The 25,212-nt window shown below is 48.0% G+C and overlaps 1 protein-coding gene across 1 annotated transcript; it reads right to left on the reverse strand.

The window, feature by feature from the left end:
• Positions 1 to 9,903: 9,903 nt before the first annotated feature.
• LOC149362467 (glutathione S-transferase 1-1-like) lies at positions 9,904 to 21,965 on the reverse strand. The gene is made up of 5 exons (XM_089573066.1): positions 21,636 to 21,965; positions 19,041 to 19,099; positions 17,273 to 17,414; positions 15,864 to 16,028; positions 9,904 to 10,089 (listed from the first exon to the last, which is right to left on the reverse strand). The coding sequence occupies exons 1-5, from the start codon at positions 21,774 to 21,776 to the stop codon at positions 9,925 to 9,927; spliced, it is 672 nt and encodes a 223-aa protein (XP_089429192.1). The 5' UTR covers positions 21,777 to 21,965; the 3' UTR covers positions 9,904 to 9,924.
• Positions 21,966 to 25,212: the final 3,247 nt, after the last annotated feature.

Here is a 25,212-nt window from a genome sequence, read left to right on the forward strand (position 1 = left end):
CACCTAATTTTGGTGGCCTGTTTTCTTCTCCACAGTAATGTGGAAAACACTACTACGCATGGATCACCGGGTGGTATTCACCTGCAAACTATAAATAATTTATAATTGAATTTTTCTCTCATGCTGTTTCAGTTTCACCAGCCTAACAACGAATGTAACGTTAACGTGCCCTTATAGGCCACATGAGACATAAAAACAGCAAATTGTTGCTTCTTCATTTGTTGTCATTCTGGCTGTTGAGGCTGCTTGTCTTTAGCATTGTAGCAAATTAAAAGGACAAAACAGTGATTATATCACAGTTCCTTCATGTCTCGCGAGACCTGTAAGCACACTTTGATGTCACAGTCATTGTTTGGCTGTTGAAATTGAAACAGCATGAGAAAGAAATTCAACTGTAAATTATTTAGCGGGCACACTAGAATATCACATAATAATCCATGCCTTAGGAATCATTACAAAGCAGAAAACATGCACCCAAAAGTTAGGTGTCTGTACTCCTTTGAGCAGGAATAAATTCTTAATTCAAGCAAGACACAAAGTACAAGAATGACAAAACAGAGTACATTATTCATTTCTACTCTACATGACTAAAAATCGTCCCATGAGAATGCAAATTTCAAGGAGCACTTTGTCTGATACTGAGCAATAATCAGCCAGATAGCCATCATGCATATTACCGTTTGCTACAAGGGCGCGCCTTTGTTAGCATTTTAATTCAGACTGGTTTGCACTACCCGCTATTAACCACAAAAAAGCTGTACATCAAATCTCTGACTGTGCCAAAAAAAACTGGTTTCTTTCATTATATACACGTAACTTGTGTTTTTCTACGTCGCTTCTTGTGTACAAATTGGTCCAACCATAGGGAATACAGGGCGGCCAGAATAGGATGCTTGACAGTTGGCTGCTCAGTAATCCTTGTTAGGTGACAACATAAGCTGTGAATGTCATCCGTTACAGCCCCCTTTCCTCACTCAACTGCTGCTGTCCACAGGCTATGCATATTATAGCTATGCATATGCTTTCCTGAGCTGTGTTTAAGTGTTGCCTGGATTTACAATGGTCAGCTTGCCCAACAATCTAAGAGACCATCATAAGCAGGCTGCGAAATTCACTGCTAAAGAAAGCTGTGATATGCTGCAGTATCAAGTGAACAAAAAGAAAAATGAGAAGAAAAGCTACATCCGGTTTAGAGGAGAAACAAAACAAATATTTCGAAAAGCAATATTTCGAAAAGCAATCTGTTTCATGTGCGTTTCATTCCTTTGTAGTAAATAGTACGGAGGATAAATGTGTGGGGATATTAACAATCAACTCAAAGCACGCATTTAAAATATGCAACTGCTTGATGCAAGGTCTGACTTTCTAACTATGCTGGTACAGACATATTTAGTTTAGAATGCATAATTCTGAAAATAAAAATTGGTCAAAAGGAGGCAGTTGTTGATTCATATTGGCACTTCCAGCTATTCTTTGGATGTGATCTTCATTGTGTATATCCCACAGTAAATAATTCAGTTGCATAGATATCAGCATTTCCTTTCATAAAATGTGCTGATGACTTGCAGTAAGCCAACGATGTGACCTTGCTGGTAGATTATTAGGCGCATCATTTTTGTCTGTGCCGAGATGAGGAGGCGTCAAATAGGCACCACCTATGCTTGCCAGTATGAAGTACCCAGATGTCTGCATATTGGCCAAAGAAAAAAAGTCAGTCAGTGAGACCTAGCACACAACTGCTTTCACACTAATGCAAACAAAAGCATCAATCAGATCAGTATCTACAAGCAGCAGCACTCTGGTGATCTAGCTTTGAAAAGACTACTAAAAGCACAATACAGAAAGTACGATTACAAAATAAATGCAATGCACCCTTAGAAAAGAACTGTAAACACCATCCAGCTGTGACTGATACCCCTGCCAGACTAGAATATTTCATGAGAATGAAAAACTATTACATTAACGTGTAACAATATTAATCTAATACATAACAATATTTATTGCCAATAATGCAGTGACATTCACAATCACTTGTTTTTAGGGAACCTGTCTTCACCTGTCTCCTGTGTTTTACAAGTCACTGATTAATTGCAGGAAGTAAATTAGGTGCAGTGACAGCTGAGAACAGCATTCACTCAACCTCAGTAGCTCACAGGCAGCACAAAGCGTCTACATCTGAGTCTCTCGAAATGGCGACTTAGACACAGTAATTGCACTCACTAAACATCTGACAAGATGGTGATGCTGATGACCCCTTTTTTAAGCAAAGGGATGGATTCCGATCCTGCTACAATACAAAACTTTTCACTTTCCTGCTCCACTAGTGCTGGATTGACACTGCTGAAATAGTTGTAGATAGTAGGTGCATTAACAATGTCACATAACTATTTTAAACTGCTAGCCCGTATAATCCATTGAAATGACTACATTCAGTTACATACATTAAAAACTGACGATATCTCTAGCACTCTGGTAGTGAGATCAACAAAGCTATGTTCCAGTTGCTGCAGAAAAGCAGTGAGGTTAAAGCCAGGCAAATGAATCAGCACCAATAGCACAAACATAACAAAATACAATGTAAAATGGTAAGCTTTTTACGGCATGACACTACAGTGCAAGTGGGAACTCCAACTACACATGTCGGCGAAATCCAAGTCCCAGTACTTCTCTTTGAAGAACTCTGAAGAAACCCCATGCGTCACCATAAAGTCCTTCGAAATAAAATTATTCAAAAGCATAGTCGAAAACATTATGCACAGTTTGCGATAAAGGTGTGTTACTGTGTTTACTTTGCAGAGATTCATAATTGCACCAGTTCGAAGTATGCTTGAAATGCCAAAAAAAAAAAACCAAAGCCAACGCCCACAAATTGGTTATACTCTCTATGAGCGAACAACGCCCGAAATGGATTACCAAAAGTTATTTTCGCACCGAATCTCATCGGCAAAATTCCTTGTGCATTTGACGTGCGCAACTCAAGGCAGTTGTAGCTAGATCATCATTCCACTTCTAGGCACTGAACGGCCTGAGTACTGTGAGGATTTGTAACGTGGACTCGGCAGACCATGTTTTGTTGAGCTTGGAATTATACCCTGTACACACGCACACATACACATACAAGCACGAAAAACTAAACGCCGGGAACCACTGCCACAGAGAAGCATACGTCGTTCCAACACAGTGCTTTCCGCGCGTTGGTTCCATTTATCGCAGTAATGAGCACAACGAAATCGTGAGATTAAAAACATGCAACTGTACTCCATGTCACAACTTCTTCGCTGCGGAGAGGAAGTTACGGTTTCCGTGGCTGTGTGACTGGCTCGCGATCACGTGAAAACATAGCACTTGCAGAAGGCTGGGTTTCGTGAGACGTACCCGCCGTCTGCTATCCCAGTGTTGCCATACTATAGTGTTGCCAGACTTGCGCGACTTGCAAGAAGCCTTTGCATCGAACTCAAACTTCTACTGCACTCCGAAGAAGTTGTCAGACAACACCCAGCAGCATTTACAGCACTTCACGCACCTAAGCACCACATTTTGTAAGCTATTTTAAAGAACCTACTCACATTCATAAGCAATCACACAAGGTCGTTCTTTCTTCCACGTTGATGCCGGCGTTGTCACGGCGTGGTGCAGGGCGCAATACGACGCCCAATATCTTCAGAACTTCAGGTGCTTTAGAAGGTCTTTCGAAGCGCGCAGGTCGCACACCAATTTTGTAGTACATTCTAAGAACCACAGCACAAAAACGCCACACAAGGCGCAACAACAGGAAAAAAACTACGCGCGAAACGCCACCCGCATGCCAACCGGCACCCTGCAACAAAAAAAACATGGCGCCGGTGCTGACGACTTTGGGATTGGACTGTATTGGCTTCGGTGTGACTTTTTTTTTATTTTTTTTGCCGCTGCTCCTGGGGGGAGTTTCGGTTTCCTTGGGAGAGCCGGTGACTCTGGGGTGCGAAATTCATTTTGTGCGGCAGGACTCATAATTAGAAGTGCTGGCATTTCTACCAACGTGGTTCTAGACGCATCTCCCTCCCTTGAGAAGGCGACGCCTGGTTCAGCGTCCTTGCGTCGAGGATCGACTATCAGACTGCGCGGTAGGCGTCCGCATGAAGCGCGCGCACATCTGCTCGGACTAGGAAAGCCAGCATTGCACCTAACATAGAGTTAATATGCACCTAACAACTAAATACTCAAGGTGGGGCCATGCCAACATGGTAAAGGAATTTTCTTCACACAGTGAAGTTGACTTGTAGGTTTTACAGCTGGTCTGTTGCAAAATGTGGGAAGCGCTTAAAGCAAACAATATTTATTAATTTATATCTACAGATACTAGCGAAGATAAAAAAAACACGTTAGGAACATAATCTTAATAATGGGCCTGTTTACTGTAGCGGCAGCCCGTCTCAACTACAGGTTTGCTCTTTTGCAAAACTCACGAAGTCAGCTTCTATTTACAGCGGAAGGGGTCTTTACCATTGAGGTCATTTTTTTTAGTGAGGGTGGGGGGGGGGGCAGAAATCGGGTGCAGCGCTGGAGAAATATATTGTCCGAAAAATGTCGCGCGCCTCTTGTGCTCGCTTCTGCCTTTTGTTGTCGCGGCGATAAAGGAATTAGGCGCAACTCTGTCAAGCCATTTCTTCGCCGGTGAAATGAACCGTCACCTCGCTGCAGTCGCGACGGAACGGTGAAGCGCAGCTTTGCCAGACCTCAGTGCTGCACCCAACTCCCGACCCTCGCGAGCCGCGACGCCATGGTAAAAGTGTTTTTGAGATGCTGGAAAGGTGACTTACGAAGTTTTGCAAAGGTTGTGCTAATACTGCACCGAATTACTGTCTCACAGTGCGTCATGTGCTTGGTCTACAAACATTGCTCGTGGTAGAGCACGTGCGCAGCGTTTGTGCTATAGACAGGACGTTACGAGAAGAAGGCCCATTTTTTTGCCAAAGAAAAAAATAGAAAACAAGTGGTGCAGACGCAAATCAACAAGAACTCGAAAAAAGGCGAATGCAATGACAACGATGTACAAGGCTACTTCTATTCATGCTCATTAGTCAGTAGTGAGAGCTGATCATATTTTGTCTTTCATTGAGGAAAACATATTCGTTACAGATATTTGTATGCTTTGTTGATCCAGTTTCCAGAGATTTCAAGTGATCGTAACGGCGGTGAGGTTGTTTTTTTACTCAAGAAAGCAAACGGATACATTGCCGCTGTGTCCTGCCAAATTTTTCTTGAGGTGCCTTTCGAAGATTTAATGTTATATGCTTGCGTTGAATTATTTCTAGCTTACTGATGTGCAGTTTGATTTAAAATTTTACCGCCATGTAGAGCGAATTGATTTAGTGAAAACTGCGAACAATATCTATAAATTTTGGCTCAAGAAGTCTTACCGAGAGAATGCAACAGATTCTGTTTTCACTGCGAAAGGAGCGAATTCATTTAGCGAAGGCACGAAACAAGCTCTATAAAATTTGACTCATTTTGAAGCGATACCGAGCCATTTCTATAGAACTTGTTTTGACTGCCAACGACGCGCGTTCATATAGAGAAGGCACAAAACAAGCTCTGTAAAATTTGACTCATTATAAAGTCTTACAGAGGAAATTCTATTGAATTTGTTTTGACTGCGAACGGAGCGAGTTCATATAGCGAAGGCACAAACACGATCTATAAAATTCTACTCATTATAAAGTCTTACGGAGGAAATTCTATTGAATTTGTTTTGACTGCGAACGGAGCGAGTTCATATTGTGAAGGCACAAAAGAAATGCTATAAAATCTGGCTCATTATGAACTCTTATAGAACCAATTCTAAAGAATCTCTGTTGACTGCGTAAAGAGCAAAATTTTATAGTTAGGTCTCGTTAAAGAGTAAATAGACTACTTAATGAGCTGACTCGATAGGCAGCGAGTTTCTATAGAGATCCTTTAGAATCATTAGGCTCTCCATACATGTTCAAAAGAAACTCGACATCCATTTTTGTAAGGGTACATATCAACCTTTAAGGTACACGCGGGTTTAAAGTTTGTGTCTGATGTTTTGTATGGTTTATATTTTCCCTTTTGCAAGATGTATAATGTTTGATCCCATGGTCCCTGTTTGCGTGTTTCCATGCGCCTCCATGTGTGACTGTGTGAGGTGCCATTGTTGCCTTCGGCGACATCGAACTTGTCCGTTTGCCTCATGAACATAAGTATTGTGTGCACCAACGGCAGTTTCTTCTATGTGAAAAAACTTTTCCGAAAAGGCGGGGGGAGGGGCATATTTGACGTGCATGTGGAATCGTCGGGGGATTTTTGAACGCGGTGCGTCGACGGTGGTGCGTCAGCGGAGCGCCGCGCATGCCATCCCCGTGTTGCACGTGTGCACGTGTCAGTAAACGGAAGTGTGAAGGAAGACACTGCAGCGGAAGTCTGGTCGTTCAAGCGGGGAGGCGGCAGCCGTCGGACGTTGGGTCCGTGCTGCCGGGGACTTACCTTGAATCAACGACGCATGCTTACTGCGCCCCCGTTCAAGCGTGGAGGTGGCAGCCGTCGGACGTTGGGTCCGTGCTGCCGGGGACCCCCCTAGGATCAACGACGCAAGCTTACTGCGCCCCCGTTCAAGCGTGGAGGTGGCGGCCGTCGGACACTGGGTACGTGCTGCCGGGGACCCCCCTATGATCAACGACGCAAGCTTACTGCGCCCACGTTCAAGCGTGGAGGTGGCAGCCGTCGGACGCTGGGTACGTGCTGCCGGGGACTTGCCTTGAATCAACGACGCAAGCTTACTGCGCCCCCGTTCAAGCGTGGAGGTGGCAGCCGTCGGACGTTGGGTCCGTGCTGCCGGGGACTTACCTTGAATCAACGACGCAAGCCTACTGCGTCCTGTTCAAGCGCGGAGGTGGCAGCCGTCGGACGTTGGGTCCGTGCTGCCGGGGACCCCCCTAGGATCAACGACGCAAGCTTACTGCGCCCCCGTTCAAGCGCGGAGGTGGCAGCCGTCGGACGTTGGGTCCGTGCTGCCGGGACCCCCCTAGGATCAACGACGCAAGCTTACTGCGCGCCCGTTCAAGCGTGTAGGTGGCAGCCGTCGGACGCTGGGTACGTGCTGCCGGAGACTTCACTTGGATCACCGACGCAGGCCTACTGCGTCTTTTTCAAGTTCGGAAGTGGCAGCCGATGCAGTGAGGGTCCGTGCTGCCGAATCTTCCTTGGATGGGCTGCATAAGCCTGCGGTGTTTCGGGACGCCATCGACGGGACCTGGCTACGGTTTTCCTGCTGCAGCTGCCAAGTTCCTGGGTCGGCTGACGACTCCATCGGCGTCCTCCCGTGTTCCACCTTACCACCTGGCTCTCTACCGTCGCTTCCTTCGACGCAACACCAGCGACGCATCGCAAGTCATCAACCCCATTCCCGCTTCACCTGGGACACTTCTTATCTGGTGAACTCTTTCCTTTAATCTGTAGTGTTGTACGCGTGTTGGATGTGTGTTTTTGAAGCGAAAATCTTGACTAGGCTCGTCAGCAACGCGCTTCGCGTGGGCCACCCCTGGGCGCCGCCGTGGCGCGCCCTTTCCCTCCTCGCCACCCCCTCCGTTCTCCTCCTCGCCACCGGTTTACCCTTCGCCGCTGCCGCGCGGTCTCCGCCGCAGTCCCAAGAGAAGGTTCTTTCGCAAGGCGTTGCGATAACGCGTGAGCGGCGGCGGCGGCCGGAGAAGAGGCGCAGAGATTCGCCATGGAAGGAAGAAAAGAAGACCCAGAAGTGATAGCGAGGGAGTTGGCTCAAAATCTACACCGCTATCGTGGTGCTCCCAGTGCCTGCGCTAACTGCGACAGCCATGATGTCAAACAAAGCATAAATGCAGCTTTTCGCTTGTATATCCAGGCTTAACCAGAGCTAAGCCACTGCGAATTTTTCTTGGTGCTCTTTATTGGCTCATTTCCTATAAGTAATAAATGCGGCTTCGTTTTTTGTTTTATCTGTTTGTTTTCTTCTTCGAACCTGCACGCGATAGCGTTCCCCTTTCGCAGTCTGGGACGCGTCACTCAATTCGCGACAGTATTGAGTGTAGGTAGAGGCTGCTGATCCGGATCATGAGTGGGAAATAACTAGAAGAATGGGGTGGAACGTATATTGCAGGTTCTCTCAGATCATGAATGGCAGTTTACCAATATCTTGCCGCTGCGGTGGCTCAGTGGTTATGGTGCTCGGCTGCTGACCCAAAAGACGCGGGTTCGATCCCGGCCGCGGCGGCTAGAATTTCTTTGGAGGAGAAATTCTGGGACGCAGTCTGGGACGCGTCGCTCAATTCGCGACAGTATTTAGTGTAGGTAGAGGCTGCTGATCCGGATCATGAGTGGGAAATAACTAGAAGAATGGGGTGGAACGTATATTGCAGGTTCTCTCAGATCATGAATGGCAGTTTACCAATATCTTGCCGCCGCGGTGGCTCAGTGGTTATGGTGCTCGGCTGCTGACCCAAAAGACGCGGGTTCGATCCCGGCCGCGGCGGCTAGAATTTCTTTGGAGGAGAAATTCTAGAGGCCGTGTACTGTGCGATGTCAGTGCACGTTAAAGAACCCCAGGTGGTCGAAATTTCCGGAGCCCTTCACTACGGCGTCTCTCATAGCCTAAGTCGCTTTGGGACGTTAAACCCCATAAACCATAAACCAAACCAGTTTACCAATATCCCTCAAGAAAAAAGTATACAACAGCTATATCGTACCGGCACTCACCTATGGGGTGAGTACCGGTAAGGGAAACGTGGAGGCAACGAGAGTTCAGCTTAAGTTAAGGACAAAGCAGCGAGTTATGGAAAGAAAAATGATTAGTGTAACGTTAACAGATCGGAAGCGGGCGGAGTGGGTGAGGGAACAAACATGTGTTAATGACATCTTATAGTGGAAATCAAGAGGAAGAAATGAGCTTGGGCAGGGTGTGTAATGCGAAGGCAAGGTAGCCGCTGATTCTTAAGGGTAACGAAGTGGATTCCAAGAGAAGGCAAGCGTAGCAGGGGGCGGCAGAAAGTTAGGTGGGCAGATGAGATTGAGAGGTTTGCGGAGATACGGTGGCTGCAGCTGGCAAAGGACAGGGTTAATTGGAGAGACATGGGAGAGGCCTTTGCCCTGCAGTGGGCATAGTCAGGCTGATGATGATGATGTCAATTGACACTGACTGAGCCGAAGGGTTAAAATGCTTAGGTAGATGCTGTCCCCGTGCATCATCCAAGGAAATCGCATGCTCTAGTAATCTTATCTTGATCCAGCGGCCCGTTAGCCCGACCTACGCTTTGCCGCGGAATCTCATAGATTGCTTTCGATCTGCAAGGACCAAACCCACTCTGCTTGGGCTTGGGCGAGAGCATAGGAAAACTTAACCGAAAGGTGATGATTACCTTAGATGATGAGAGCGTATGGCACGAGTGGAGGGTGGTTGGTAAGGGAACCACCCGAAGGGTAGTCACCCTGGAACGACGATGGTTACTCTGGAATGAGGGCACAGCGACAGCGTGGGAATGCTTACCCGGACGGTGGTAATTGTGGAAGGAGGAGAGAAAGTATGGTGAGAACGGAGGAATGCAGCACCGTATATCTGCGGCAGCTGCATTAAAACGTGCCGCCCGAGGAGAGGGTCATCGATGCATGTGGCCCGCGTCTAAGCGGCGGACTAGACAGGACAGCTAGTCTGAGAGCGGGTATATGTATGTGGAAAACCACAAATAACGCGCTAGAACTGTGCGGATATGAAGCCTCTCACATTCTGTACGTCAACATATCGTAAAATATAAATACCTTAGCAGCTATCCCTGAATCTAGCGTTACACATGGTAACCGTCATGTCATTTTTTGGTTGCGAAAATGAACATCGTGACAGTCTTCCCACAAAAAGCGCTGCCAAATTGGGAAACAAAATTTAAGCTTTCTGAGCGCCTTTTATTTTCGATCATTGCCTTTCCCCAGCTTGCTCTGTGCCATGCTCTCTGTGAGTGCTGTGAACATTTGCTCAAAGGGCTCCTCGTACTCCGGAAGCGCCCGTAGCACTCGGTCGTGGTAGTCCGCCAGTTCCTTGAAGGGCCGCACTGCCTCTCCACCTAGGCCCTGTCATGCGAGGGGGAATAAGAGAAGAGCCGGTTAGTGCATCGACACTTTCGAAGGAGTGCATGTGCGGCTAAAGAGCCGCACATGCACTCACAGCCGCACATGAAAGTGCAGTGCGAAAGAATTAAACTGCAGTTGAACCTCGTTATAATTAGGGTTGTTCATTTTCGAGTAAAACCCGATTTTTCCCGATTTCTGAGGCAATTATGCCCACGGAATTGCTGTGCCTCAAGTCTCAGACAAAGAAGAAAACCAGTTGACATTGTGGAAACTGGGAGCCGTACTCGATCCATTCCAGAAGCGGCTGCTGAGTCTGAGTTTGATGACTACCTACCTCTCTTTATTTCCGTGATGGACGATGTAGGCTCGCTTCTTGAGGAGTTTAACCACTACTTGCTGGAAGCAAGCCCCACAAATGAAAGTGTTGAAGTCATGGACTATTGGAACGACGCAACTGTGCGTTACCCAAGGCTAGCAAATGCAGCGTTGTCATTGTTGTGCCTAGCTAATGGCAGCTGTGATGTTGAGCGAACGTTCTCTCAGCTAACATACCTGCAGAGACCAGACAGGTCTCGGATCGAAACCGAGATGTTGCGCATGCAGAAGATTATGTATGTTAATAAGGACGTGTAGAACGTCGATGACCAGCCCTCGTGAAGAAAATGTTTCTTTTCTCAAAACTGACCGTTGCCGCTCACTGCGAGTAATAATTAATTACCAAAGAAACACCCAATTTTGCAATACTTTCTTGAAAGGAGCCCAAAATATAGCCCTAATTGTTACCCACCGTTTAGAGCAAATGGAATGAATTATTAGTTGGCAAATTTAACCCGATAAAACCCGAATTTCGGAGATTTTCCACAAAAAACCCGATTTCTCCCCTATTATCAAGCCGAAAAATAGCGCCCGATTTTTACCCCCGAATTTGAAAAAATATAAAACCCGAAAACGAATAACCCTAGTTATAATGAAGTTGAAGGGGCCCTGCGATTACTTCGTTATAGCCCGTGTTGACCGAGCTTCCAAGGAGAATAGTCATTCCTTCGTTATAACGAGGTTCGAATGTATATGATTGATCAGAGCGCGACAGACGACCATGTCTTAAAGATGAAAATTCCTTAAAGGTTTTTGCCGCAGGGCAAGCCGTTATTGTATTGAACCTGATATCCCCGCTGCATCCCGATCACGGCTGACGAAACAAAAACGTGCACATGCCGTGTCATGACCGTGCATAGCATTTATCGAATCCTTATGCTGTACAGCAAAAGTTTTTAATAGCTAGAGCATAAAAGTAGTGCGTATTCACATGTAAATGAAAAAAGAATTGATCTCCCCTTTTACAGAGATGCGTGGAATCGTTTTTTTTTTCGTTTTTCTTTCGTGCATGGTCAACCACTGCGCGCTGTGCTCCTCCAGCTTCGCCGACTTGAGTCAGACACTCCAGGGGTGGTGGTGGTGGTGGTGAAAAACTTTAATCAGAGAGCTTGAGGGTTAAAAAAAAAAAATAACCCTGCTGCATGGTCGGTATCCTTAGTCCGGGACACCGCATGACGAGGCCCCGTCTCGCGCCCGCTTGACCAGAGCCCTTTGGGACTCCAGTGTGGAGCAGTTGAGGAGGGCAGTCTCCCATGCCTCTCGGGTGGGGGTGGGGGAGGGGGGAAGGTGAGGATTCTGAGTACATGCCCACACCATGTGAAAGATATCGCAGATCTCTCCACAGTGCGGGCAGCGCCCATCTGTGTTCGGATCGAAGTGTTTTGCTATTGCAGGACAGAGAAGGGTTCCTGTCTGCAGGCGCCGCAGAGTTCGCTCCTCCGCCTTACTCAGCCCCTTGGCAGGTGCCGGGTAGAGACGGTGGCTGTCGCAATAATAAATTAGGATTTCGCGGATCCGCAGAAGCGGTTTATGAGCTTCTGAGCCATGAGAGCTAGGATGATGAGCCCGGTGTGTGAGCGCTCGGGCGGCCGCATCAGCGGCCTCATTGCCTCGTAGACCCTGGTGGCCAGGAGCCCAGATCACTTTTGTGCTAGTTGGATCGGCGAGAGCGCGTCTTAAAATTTGCGAGGCCAGAGGTGATATTTCGCCTGCAAGATAATGTTCACAGGCCCGGCGAGAGTCTGTGATAACCGTTTTCGATTTTGGATCGGCGGCAGCGAGAGCTATTGCGACTTCCAGGGGAGGGGTGAGCGGAAAAGATGATGGGAGTGGACAGGGTGAAAGGGCAGGAGAAGAGAGTGCTGCAGACTGGCGTAGGGAGCAAGGTATTTGAGACAGGAGGGGTAAGAAATTGAAAAGTGTGCGAAAAGTGCAAACACGGTGCTAGTGGGTTTTCCAGATGACAGCTCACTTATTGCAGGTCTCTGCTGTCTCATTTCAGTCAGGGCAGAAAACTGAGCTAGTTGGTATACGTTCATTATGAAAAATCCAGGTGCTAACAAACGACACAGAGGGGACAGAGCGCTCAGACGTCCGGGATCCATAATTCGTCGTTCCTTTGTCACGTAGGTAAACTGACACAAGAATCAGTTTGAGCCAGTCCAGCTGCTGGAACGGGACCCCGGCAGAACTCCTGGATGACTTGATCACAGGAAACCCACATGCCCCTGTAGTGGATGCCGGAGGATAGGCTATACCAGATCTATTCTCATCACCTTCCGGGAAGGTCTAGTCCCGAGAAAAATCTTATATGGGTGAGGCCTGCACCTGTACACCCCGTACCGAGGCCATATGGACGCGCGCATTAACTGTAGGAAGCCAGGACATTGAGCTGATGTGTGCGCATTACCCCGCACACACAAGTGCCCCAGATGCGGTACCCCACACCCTCAAGAAGAAACACCTAAATGCACACCAAAATGCACCCTGTGTGGAGGGCCACACATGACGGGAACAGCCGGATGCAGGGCTCGTGGTCGCCGAGCCCTTCGAACTGGCCAGTCAACTCGCATATGCCGCAAGGACACTCCAACCCACCGTTACACCTCCCGCACCAGAAACCACTCCAGAGCCTCAAAGTCAGGATCACGCGCCCGAAAGGTGGACTCCCAAAAGTCGCCCACTGCGCCCTGCCACCTCTCATGGGCCGACCGATCTAGTTGCTGGCAAGACACTCCCACCCTGAGCGAATCCCAGGAACGAGGAGCTACAGGCCCTAAGGGCAGAGGTAAGCCGCCTCTTCTCTCTAATCCCCACCCCGTCTCGTACCTCTCGTCCCCCACTCCGTCCCACACAAACCACCTCATCCCCATCACAAAGCCCCTCACCACACCCACTCCTTCCTAGCAAACCCATCTCTCAACCCGATCCCCCACCCACCAAAAAATGCGGAATCCCCCCGGGTCATCCAAGACGATCACAGGAAGCTATATGAGCAAAACTGAACGGAAATTTACAAAAAATGGAGGCGCGCCTTGAGGCTAAATTTACCAACGTCATAGATGAGATCACTCACCGATTTGAACACCAGATGGAACAACTGTTCTCCAGGATCATGCAGACGATGGAAATGCGCTTAGTAGCTTCACATCCCTCAGTTGTCCCCCCCCCCCCCCCCCCCGCCCTACACTCTCCAGTATAGCGAGGCAGGCACTTAATTGTACCCAGTTACCTCTTCTCCAATAGAACTGTTAAGCCTTCCATGGTAAGCACGCACTGCTTCAACTACTCATCCCAAACTTCACCCCCACGCCCCAAATCTTCCTACTGCAGGACCCCGACTCACCCGCCACACTCCTCAGTCATGTCTCAGTTCACTCCGACACTACACCTACTTCGCGCTCATCCACCCTCTTGCATCGCTCGCTCACATTTCAAATACATCGGACACGCCTTGCATCATCTCAGAGATATACACCACAGAAGCACAATGCCATCTATTTTTATAGCCAATATATACCACCCTCCTTCCCATCCGATGTCCTCACTAGAGATGCTACTGCGAGAACTTCGACTTGCAGGGAAGCATCCCTGTGATCATTGGAGGGGACTTCAATTTTGCATGCACTGGTTAGGGCTGCCAAGCCACCTCGGGTCGGGGGCATCGCCTCTGGCCCTTGGTGCGGGACCTCCGACTCAATCTGCACAATAACTTCCACACTCCCTCGAGAATCGGCAATAGCATCTGCATGAACACCAGTCCAGACCTGACGCTTGCTCGGCTGCTCTGACCTGCAGGCCCAATGGGCCTTGGTCGGGCGAGCCTGGGCGGCGGCCGATGCCACTGGGGTCCTGAACTAGGGACCTCCACCTAGTATTTGTAAGGGCTGGCCCCCTCTGGGTCAGCTCATGCATAACCTCCTGTATTATACCTGTACATAAATGTTTTCCACCACCACCATAGCCGGCACCTCGTGGGCATCACCTAGAACAGGACAAACCATACACTAGGCAGTGACCACTATATTATATCTGTTTCTGTGCTGTTTAAACAACCCACAGAACACACAGATACTTGCAGAGAAGCGCACAAGTGCACAGGCTTTCTTTCCAAGAAATGCCGGACGGTTCCGAGTCCGCGCTTCGCCGCGCGTTTCGACCGAAAGGGACTCCTGCCCCTTAGGTCGTAAAATGGTGGGGGCGTCACGAAAAAAAAAACAAAAAAACATGTAGCGTGAAAGGATGCTCGCGAACTAGGGATGACTTGACGAAAAAAGACAGGTCACGAAAGGATGCACTTGCTAACATGTTGAAGTGGTCGAGCTGATCGCGTCTCTCTATCGTTCACTGCCGCCTAGGCAAAACAACCTAAGAAAACATCGAAGATGTGGAGGGTAGGAAAACATCTGTGAGCTCAGCCGAGCGAGGCCAGGAAGGCACGTGCGCCAAGCAATGCGCAATGTTGCTCAAGAAGCGGTAGAAGACCGCAAGACAGGGGTCAATCTGTTTTGTTACACACCCACCCAGGAAGCGCAGGCAAGGCAATGGACAATGCGAAAACACTTCAAAGAAAATGACTGGGGCGAAGAAGGACAACGAAAAAAAAAGCACGACGAAACACCGCGAGGAGACCCCGCCGCTCCGCTCTACCCCCCATCAAATATCCCTGGTAGCAAAAAGCAATAAAAGAATTCTTTCTAAGGCGGGGCCATGACGTAGACATGTGACGTACTCCACGCCTCCCACTAACATTGGAGGAAGAGGGGGAATTCCGCTGGCGGAGGCCTCTTGACGAGGCGGAGAGAGAAAAATTTTGGAGAAGGAACGGAAGGAGAGGAGCATGGCGAAGTAGCTTGATTGCGATGCCTGTAACTACGCTATTAATTGCTTTTTTCGAAAAAATTTTGTGGCCACGCTTTCCGGGGACGATGCCTCACAACCAAAGGGGTAGAAAATATTTGAACCATAGGGTGGTTCGTGGCCCTTTAAATTAAATTCAGCCTCTGCAGCCGGGTTTGAAACTGGCTACGGCGGCCGCATTTAAAATCAGCAGAAATGCAAGAACGCCTGTGTGCTGTGCGATGTCAAAGCACGTTATAGAACGCCAGGTAGTCTGAGTCACTTCGAGACGCTAAACTTCGCGTACTAATAGCCCTAGACCCTTTGCAGAGGGCCGGAGCAAACATTTCACTGCAGCCATTGTTTCAAAAGAAAGCAAAACGGCAACAGAAAAGAAAAATATTAACAAGAAAAGCACATATAGCAAATGAACACGGAAAGAACGAGGGTTCGAAACTGAGACATCAATTATAAATATAGGCTTTCCTACTGCTGTATTTTTATGGTGCAGCCCGCTGAGTGCCGGAATCTTAAGGTAGTGACAAACTAAAGCGTGATACCTTTCGTAGCATTCCAAGAAGCAGAGCAAGTCCGATGTCGGGCAGCGTCAGTTCATCGCCGGCAAGGAAGCTCTTGGACCCCAGCAGCTCCGCCGCCGTACGGAGGCCGTTGTTTATGCTCTGCTCTCTCTCGGCAGCTAAACTTCCCCGCTTGATGATGTCTTTCTGTGTGGCGGGGGGTTGGAAAGGGGAGGGGGGGGGGGGGGGCTTTGAAGCAGCGATGCTATTACCGCTATTGTTTAGGTTTTAGGCAGACGTCAAGAAAGGTCATATGCCACAGAATGGCTGTAAACTCAGAGCATTGCTGCAGTGATGAATGATCTTTCATGAAAGCTATCATGCAGCACAACTGCCAGGCTAGGATGAGGTTCTACTGAAGGTTGACTGGCGGAAAGTAGAAAAACAAGCCAATATACAGGACACAAAAACGAGACACTTCAAAAGGATTTGCAGAAGCTCCGCCAGCATCTCACCCTTGGCTGTAATAACGGTCGGTAAACATTGGCGTTGAGATTTACGTACTTACCTCAAGTGCCTCACGAGTCGCGCACTGCATGAAGGATGGGGCACATTACTGTGTACTTTAAACGTATGCAGTACATAACATAATTTTAGGGTCACCATTCGGTTTGATTTGGTTTATTGGGGTTTAACGTCCCAAGTGCACGGGCCTCTACAATTTTGCCTCCATCGAAAGATAACAACCAACTTTAGTAACTCCATTGCGATCGCAGGCCGAGTATGACTAGAAAATCTCACTGAAAAGTTGGGGGAGATGAATGACATAAATAAAAGAATTAACTGTGCCGGACACTGCTTTTTTTTTCACTTTTTGTTATGCCTGCGTAGCACGTATTTTCCAGCTTATACAGCATTACACAGCGTGTACACCATAACATTAGGTCAAGAAACACTGCTAGCCCTTCGGTAGCTGGACGAGAAATACATTGCATCAAAAGTTTTATCTAAAGGTTAGCCGCCGCGGTGGCTCAGAAGTTACGGCGTTCGGATGCTGACCCGAAAGACGCAGGTTCGGTCCCGGCCGCGGCGGTCGAATTTCGATGGAGGCGAGATTCTAGAGGCTCGGGTACTGTGCGATGCCAGTGCACGTTAAAGAACCAAAGGTGGTCGAAATTTCCGGAGCACTCCACTACGGCGTCCCTCATAGCCTGAGTCACTTTGGGACGTCAAATCCTCATAAACCATATCTATACGCGTTTATCACAGCTTATTGTGATGCTGTGATGAAAACGGTGCTGTTCTGCCGGTTTCTAACCGTTGTTACGTTTGCCGTTTTAAACAACCATATTTATGATCATGTGCAGAGGTATAGCCAGATATTTCTCGCCGTGGGAAACTATTTTCGACGTCCGCGACAGAAAAAAATAAAGCTGTAAAGAATGGCTTACCAGCGAGGCGTACGCGTTGTTTTGCATGAATGCCATCTCGAAGAAGAGCATACTGTCCACCACGGCCCTTCGCTGCGGTTCCTTCGGGTATAGGTGGTTATCGGGGGCGTACTTGTTCACCAGGTACATCCCAATGGCGCGGCTGCGAGCGAGCGCGCGTGAGTCTTTTGTGGGCGTGAAAGTCTCTTCAGGCACAAACGCACATCAAAAAATGGAGCGAAAGATCATGGCCAGCCCCAGTACGTCCACTGCAGGTCAAGACCCTCTCGCATCTGTCTGCACTAAATTTTGCCGTGAGCCAGTTGCACCCACCTCACTCCTTGTATAGCCCTCCGCTTCGTCTGTCTTCTTTTGGAATCCACATGGTCACTCAAAGCGGCTACTCCTTATCTGTTCACCGCCTTACCACTGGTAGGAATTCGGGGTGAGCGCTTATAGTTCACTCGTCTGTCACCACGTGGCGCATGGCCTTGAATATTAAAAAATAGCGCGTTATCCGCACGTCACATAAGAAAGAAAGAGAATGACCGTGTCTAAATAGCAGAAGTTGATAGGCCGCTAGGCTAAGCGGCACTGGCCAGCCTCCGCGCACAGAATTCCTCCACGACGAAAAAGTAGTCCGGTGCTTAAACGTTTCTTGTTACCTAAACAAGCAGCTTATCACAAGAAAAAAAAATTATTAGCTCTAGAATTTTAATACACGGATTGTTTGCTATAGTCAAATATTAAGAACTTGATTTCGTTTACTGTTGCGATTGGCCAGCGGAGTAATACAGGACGCCGCGGACCATGGCTGAGTGTTAGCAACTGCTCTGTTTTTTTAAGTTGTAACTTACTATAGTATGCTAGGTGAGAATATACCCACGAAAGGCGGACCGCGTTAGAATTTCGAGCCCACGCTCTCTCTTGATCGGCACTCATTCTCGTCCCTTTTCACTGAACATTCGCGTACAGTAGCACGCCAAACGAACATATACAACATGCATCTACCAAGCAACATGCAGGTACCAAGAACTTGTCACTGCCGAACGTGTTGAACGAAATTGCATATTGAATACGACAGGGAATTTGTTTTACGAAGTAGCATGGTAGAGAGTTTTTCCTTTTGGTCCGCTCTTTGACTACCTTACGAGTCAAGCAGTAGCCGGCTCCAAAGTAGGACACCACGCCTGCTTAGTATTGAGCTAAATAAAAAAGTAGACGTGCTTTACTTCATCGAGCTGTTATGGGCTAAACTCCCCAAATTCATCGATCGGGAAGGCGTCTTGAAAATGACTTTTTTTCGGAAAATTGCAGATTTGACAGTATTTAAAGGTGAAAGGTCGAATACTAGTGGCGACTAACTATATACTTTTCTACCGAATGAAGACGATCTTGTGACAAGCAGGTTAATTAGGTTAATTTGTCGAACCATGGAACACGAACAGCAAGACAGAAGAAGATCGTTAGCAGCTAGCGTTGATAATAGAGTGTGGCCGTAAAAAGCACAAAAGCGCTTAAAAAAGAACAAGAAAATGCCGCGTTAATGTCGTCAAACGCGGCCAGCCCGATCATGCATGGCGCTCTTTTTTTTTGTAACATCACGCTTAACATCTCAGTATCGTTCGCTCTGTCTCAAAATTCAACTTCGTTCGCTCAACTTTCTCCGGTGAAAAAGATCTTTCTACGCCGACAAATTCAGTACTAGCTGAAATGGGATTTATTATTCTTATGCAATAAAGAAATCATGCTCCGTGGTTGAGCTAATTATTCCTTTATTATATCTCACCTGTCGGCCAGCACGAATCCGTCATCGTCTATTATGGGCACGGTACGCTGGGGATTCATCTGCAGCAGACCAGCAGCATCATTAGCGCCATACATTTGATCGTTTCCCAGAATCCCAGAAGACTCGCTTTAAGTCGCTTCCCAGAAAGAACTCTGATTTATTGATGTGATTTATTGGGGTTTAACGTCCCAAAGCGACTCAGGCTATGAGGGACGTCGTAGTGAAGGGCTCCGGAAATTTCGACCATCAGGGGTTCTTTAATCTGCACTGACATCGCAGGGCACACGAGCCTCTAGAATTTCGCCTCCATCGAAGTTCATACGCCGCGGCCGGGATCAAACCCGCGTCTTTCGGGCCAGCAGCCAAACGCCGTAACCACTGAGCCAAAGGACGTGGTAGCTCCTGCAGATTAACAGGTTTTAAAAGCTAGCACGACACGGTATTAATATTGATCTGAAGAGAAAGCTGAAAGTAAGGCCGTCGGTTCACTGACAGCGTAACATTCTCGCGCGACCAGCCTAAGTAACTGGCTCTTGACATCACTCCCTGTGATCTGTATTTAGATGTGGGCACTTCTGCTGGTAATTTCGCTTGCTGAATACAGATCGGTAACGGTACTATGGAAAAGCTAAAATCCTTATTTTTCCCGCAAGGGCACCTTCAGTCTCAAGGTGATGGTGCTTGGCGTCGCCACGGACCCTTAGTTCTCATACCGAAGCTGTAATACACCGTGGCGATAGGTTGTAAGGTGAAGGGTAAGGGTAGAAACCATGAACGGTGGCGGTCAGGGCCATGGCCAAGCCCTGGCTGGCGGGCTTCTGCCCTGTACACCAGATGGGAGGCTCCGGGACCTTCTTGTGTCTGTGAAGCTGAAGCACAAGTGGCAGAATAGGAACCCTTAACCCATACATGCCGCATGTATTCTCAATTTCCCCCTCTAAAAATAAACCATCGGAACCGGAAACGGTACGGCACCGAAGGAATCAAAGTTCCAAATTCGAAATCTGCTGAAAATTTTCCACAGTTCCTGATTGTCCACGCTGTTGAGCAAAATGCTCCAGTGGTCGCGCAATCAGTGCTTGTAATACAAAAGTGGCTAGTGACGAACATAGGCGAGGAATACGAAGCAAAAAACTCCCCTCCGGAGATCTGTTTCTACAGGTCAAGTAAAAAAAGCAGAGTGATGCATTACTGAAACAACAGAAACTTGCTGACCCTGACATTACAGCAACACCTCACAGAAGCTTGAACAGCGTTCAGGGAGTAATTTCTGAGCGGCTGCTAATGGCAGAGGATGAAAACGAGCTCCTCGAGAATTTGCGCGACCAAGGCGTAACGTCCCTTCGCCGCATCACCATCAGGCGAAAGGGAGAAGAGAAAACAATACTTCACATCGTGCTAACATTCGACAACACTCGGTTGCCCGAGTCTGTCCGAGGAGCATTCATCTGGTCCCCAGTAGGCCCATACATCCCTAACCCTAGGAGGTGTTTCAAATGCCAAAATTATGGCCATGGCAGCAAGACATGTAGAGGCAAGGAGACCTGTGGCAACTGTGCCAAAACCGAACACGGTACAGACAACTGCCCATCAACTGAAACAAAAGGTGCAAATTGCAAAGAACTACATGCAGCCTCACGAACCTGTGAAGTATTCAAAAAAGAAAAGGAAATAATCAATCTGAAAGTGCGAGAAAATAATCTTACCCTGAGGCACGAAAAAAAGAACAAATATCCAGGTCATATGCTGACGCCGTGCGCCGGGGGGCCGAGCGGCGTCTGGTGACAGTGGGCGCGCAGTACACCATTGTTGATGTGTGCCTGCCCCGTCCCCAACCCGAACGGCACTCCGGTGTCGGCACCATTGACATCCCAGAGGTGCATCTGATGGCAGCCTCTGGCACAACCATCGCTAGCGGTAGTGGTAATACACCACTCAACCCCAGGCCACTGCACAGGCAAGGCCACCCACATCTCTGACAGGTGCAGCCAAGGTTGCCCTGTCATCTCAAAAGAAAGGCTCGCTGGCCCCTGAGCCGGCAGGCCGCACGGTTTCCCCCCATCGGGAGAAGCTACAAATTAGTACACCCGCGGGTTCCCCGCGGAAATCCATCGCCTCGGAGGAGATGATGGATACAAACAGTAGTCCGCCTCCGCAGCAGCGGCGGCACAACTCCCTTAAGCACAAAAAGGGAGAGAACATTCCAATAACGGGCCCCACAAAACCGGGAGCATGGGGTTTTTAAATACATCCCCAAAAAGGCCCCGCCGCGGTGGCTCAGTGGTTACGGCGCTCGGCTGCTGACCCGAAAGACGCGGGTTCGATCCCGGCCGCGGCGGCTGGAATTTCGATGGGGGCGAAATTCTAGAGGCCCGTGTACTGGGCGATTTCAGTGCACGTTAAAGAACCCCAGTTGCTCGAAATTTCTGGAGCCCTCCACTATGGCGTCCCTCATAGCCCGAGTCGCTTTGGGACGTAAAACCCCGTTAAACCAAACCAAACCATTGTTAGAAATCAAATCGATACAATGGAAAGGAAGTAAACTTTACCGCCTGCGTTACACAGTTCCTGTGCACTGCCTAGCCGGTCGCTTACCTTTGCGAATTTCTCCGTGGTCGCTTCTCTCGCAGCGGGGTTGAGCGGATGCAGTTTCAGCTCAACGCCGATCCTCTTAGCAACGATGCGCACGAAGGCGCACTGCGGACTGGTCGGGTAAAAGTACAGATCAATGGTCATGATCACCCAAGTGATTCCGATGCTGCGCGCTTCCTTCCTATCCGACGCGACCTGCTCTAATGGCTACGAGTCGCAGTTTTGCAGCTGAGCTCGAGAAAACAGAGGACAGATATGACGACACCACCACCCGCCGGTAAGCAGCCTCAACGCCGCGTCTTGCTCTTTCTCACATTCCCCTCGTGTGCATTCTCGCAGGTGCGGTGCTTTCCCAGAAACGTCTGCGACGTTTATGTCTTTAGCTCTTCTTGGAAACACAAAAACGGCAGCAATGTTGATAAAAAGGGCCCGCACAGCAGCGCTGCAGGATACTCAACTGAGAAGCCGCGTAGCTGGAAACTTAAACACGAATTTAACATTTTCTTTTCTTGCTTGATGTTCATACTGCTGGGCACTTGTGAATATCGCTAACTTTTTTCTTGAAGAGTCCTAGGATTTTGTGGCCGGAGTATGACGAAATCATATTTTAGCAGCAAATACAGAGACGACGGGAAGCCGTTCACTTCGCTTAAAACAAAGCCACTTTTGTTTTCAAAGAGCGCATTATAGTAGGATACAACTTAAAAAAACAGCAGTTGCTAACACTGGGCCGCGGTCCGCGGCATCTTGTATTACTCCGCTCGCCAATCGCAACTGTAAACGAAATCAGCTTTTTAATGTTTGTCTATATCAAACAATCCATGTATCAAAATTCTAGAGCTCATAATATTTTTCTTGTGATAAGCTTCTTGTTTACGTAACAAGAAGCGTTTAAGCAGCAGACTACTTTTTCGTCGTGGAGGAATTCTGTGCGCGAAGGCTGAATGTGGGCGGAGCATCCGACTATAGTAGGTGATTTTCATGGCTTCCTTCGTGGTACAAACAATGAAAGTCCAATCTCGCTTTCCACTGATGAAATTCATGACGCCTGTATTAGCGCTTAGCATTTGCGTTCTCAGGTGTTCCTACAATAGAACCTTGTTGATTATTTCATTTTTATAAATTTTCTTGTATCTTGTTTCGTTCAGAGCGCTTACCGTTCTTGCAATCTCCTGTGTTCGTGGGTTTCGCAGATCTCTATGTTGCAATTTAATCCGTTTTTAGTGTTTCATCAATGGACAACACTTTTGTGGCTTGTATATAGGCAACTCTTCACCGCTATACATGATGCGCTGCGCCGCGGTTCACGTGAACGACTGATTTCTAAATCCGCTGGCAATGACCCCAGGTGGTCGAAATTTCCGGAGCCCTCCACTACGGCGTCTCTCATAGCCTTAGTCGCTTTGGGACGTTAAACCTCATAAACCAAATCAAACCAATGACAATGTGGAAGTGCTGTGTGAGGAATTCAGTGAACACGAGTGCCGTAATGAGGTAAGGCGAGTTGAAGACTGGCCTAGCGCGGTGAAAAATACACTGTTGACGAATAGATTTCTTTCAGAGAGAGAGAGAGAGGAATTTTAATGAGGGAAAGGTGGAGAGGTCGGCCGGTGGAGATTTCTTTCAAATAGCAAATGAGTAGTTGCTACTGCTAAAGGGGTCTGGAAAAATATTTTTGTCGGTGGCATTATAATAAAAAAGCATTGCCAGGACGCTCAAGCAACCTGACGCAATGAAGCTGCAAAATAAGCTAGATTTGCCCTCGATAGTTATTTTTATGCTTTTATTCTGTGGGTGGTGGGGACGTGGGCCGCGTCGTTAGGGGAAGGGAGGTGGGTGATGGGCGCGTCACTCAGATAACGCCAGCATTCGGCAAGTGCCACTGTTGCAATAAAATGCAACCCATTGAGGTAGTGTGCATTATGTTTGTGCCCACCAAACCCCTCCATTTTATGTCACACTTCTCCAACAGAGAGAGTTTTGTTATTTAATTAAATTTTTATTGTCCTAAAGAGCCCCTGTAAGGCGCTGGGTACTATAAAGTGAAATGCTGGATCATTTTTTATGAGACTATAGCGGCGATACTACCGCGGAATACATTTACAAATCGTGGCTGCGATGTGGTAGGGGAGGCCGTTCCAGTCGGCTGCTGTCTAGGGAAATAATGACGTTGAAAATGTGGTGGCACGCGGCCCTGAGATCTGAAGGGGGCGTCCGGTCCTTCAAGATATGCGTGAAGCAGGTGCGCAGATTTAGGGTTCCTGATGAGGTTATGAAATGGAAAAACTTGTGATAAAGACTGCAACTACCTATGCAACGGATGCATACGAGATGCTGTAGATCAAACTGAGCTTTTGAAGATTAAATCCTAAGTTTCTTTCTTTCTTTATTGTTTTCGTTCCATTTCCAAGAAATGCGGAGGCTGAGGCTGTAGGGTCTGCTCGCGGGCAGGTCAAATCTTGCGCCGCTCACCGCGGGTACCCTCGAACCCTTTCTCCCGAGTGGTGGGGCGGGGGGAGCGAGGCTAGGAGGAAGCCTTCTTAAGGCGCGACCCCGAAGGCTGGCTCTCTCTTGGACCAGCCCTGCCAGAGGACCACCTGACCCCGCTGCCCACGACGACGACCGGCCCCCCTGCCATGTGAGAGAATAAACAGTTTTGTACAAAGACCTGCCTCGAGTGACTGCCTGTGCGTCCCCGCGCAGAGGAATCGCCCACAAGGTATATAAGAACTTAGTAAAGATTTACTACTGAAAATCTAGTATATCTGGTAGCTCTCTTTTAAATAACCTCGACATCATTAGAGAGGTGTAGTTGATCTGGATTCCAGATTCCGGATGAGCACTCAAATCTGGCCAGACAACGGTCGTCTGAGCGAGTAGTCTGAATGCTCAGTCAGGAATTATGTTTTAAAGCAGAGGAAATTTCCGTCATCGCCTTGCACACGCTTTCACATAATAAATATTGAACGCGTTTGCTGAAACATTTGCGTGAACTGTAAATATAGCGACAACCTCCCGGTTTTTTCTTTTGGGCGGTGATTCCACAGAGCGAAACGAAATTTCCGTCTACATGACCTCCCATCGTGATTGAAACAGCTAGTGTAAACTCTTCAAAGCAAAGCTGCTGCTATTCATCATAATTTAACTGTAGAACTTGGCAGTGCATGCTAATTATCACTCTGATAATTAGCAGTCGCAGTTCAAATAATGATATGACGACGGTGCGCAGCCCTCGCGATGGCTTCGGGGCATTTGAAAAAAGCCGCCTTTAAGATAAGCCTTTTCGAAATTAGAGAAAACAATTAGAGCCAGTTCGCGCTCTGGCATAACATCATGCAACTCTCGAGGTCCCTTGCTCTAATAAAATATATAGCAGGCTGAGCGGCAGCCTAAGAACGATAGTCATTTTTTTGCTATGCACCTGTTTATGATGCAAATTATTAAGCTTTTCTTCCCTTTCTCCTCATTATACGCTTCAATAAGATACTTCACATGTCATGTATTATCCTTGCAGTCACCACTAATAAACATTTATTCCCTCAACAAAGTGGACCCCTATCCTTATTTGTGAAATGCTACT

This window comes from Amblyomma mixtum, chromosome 2 (genome assembly GCF_055824585.1).
Source record: "Amblyomma mixtum isolate Tamu chromosome 2, ASM5582458v1, whole genome shotgun sequence".
Taxonomy (NCBI): Eukaryota; Metazoa; Arthropoda; class Arachnida; order Ixodida; family Ixodidae; genus Amblyomma; species Amblyomma mixtum.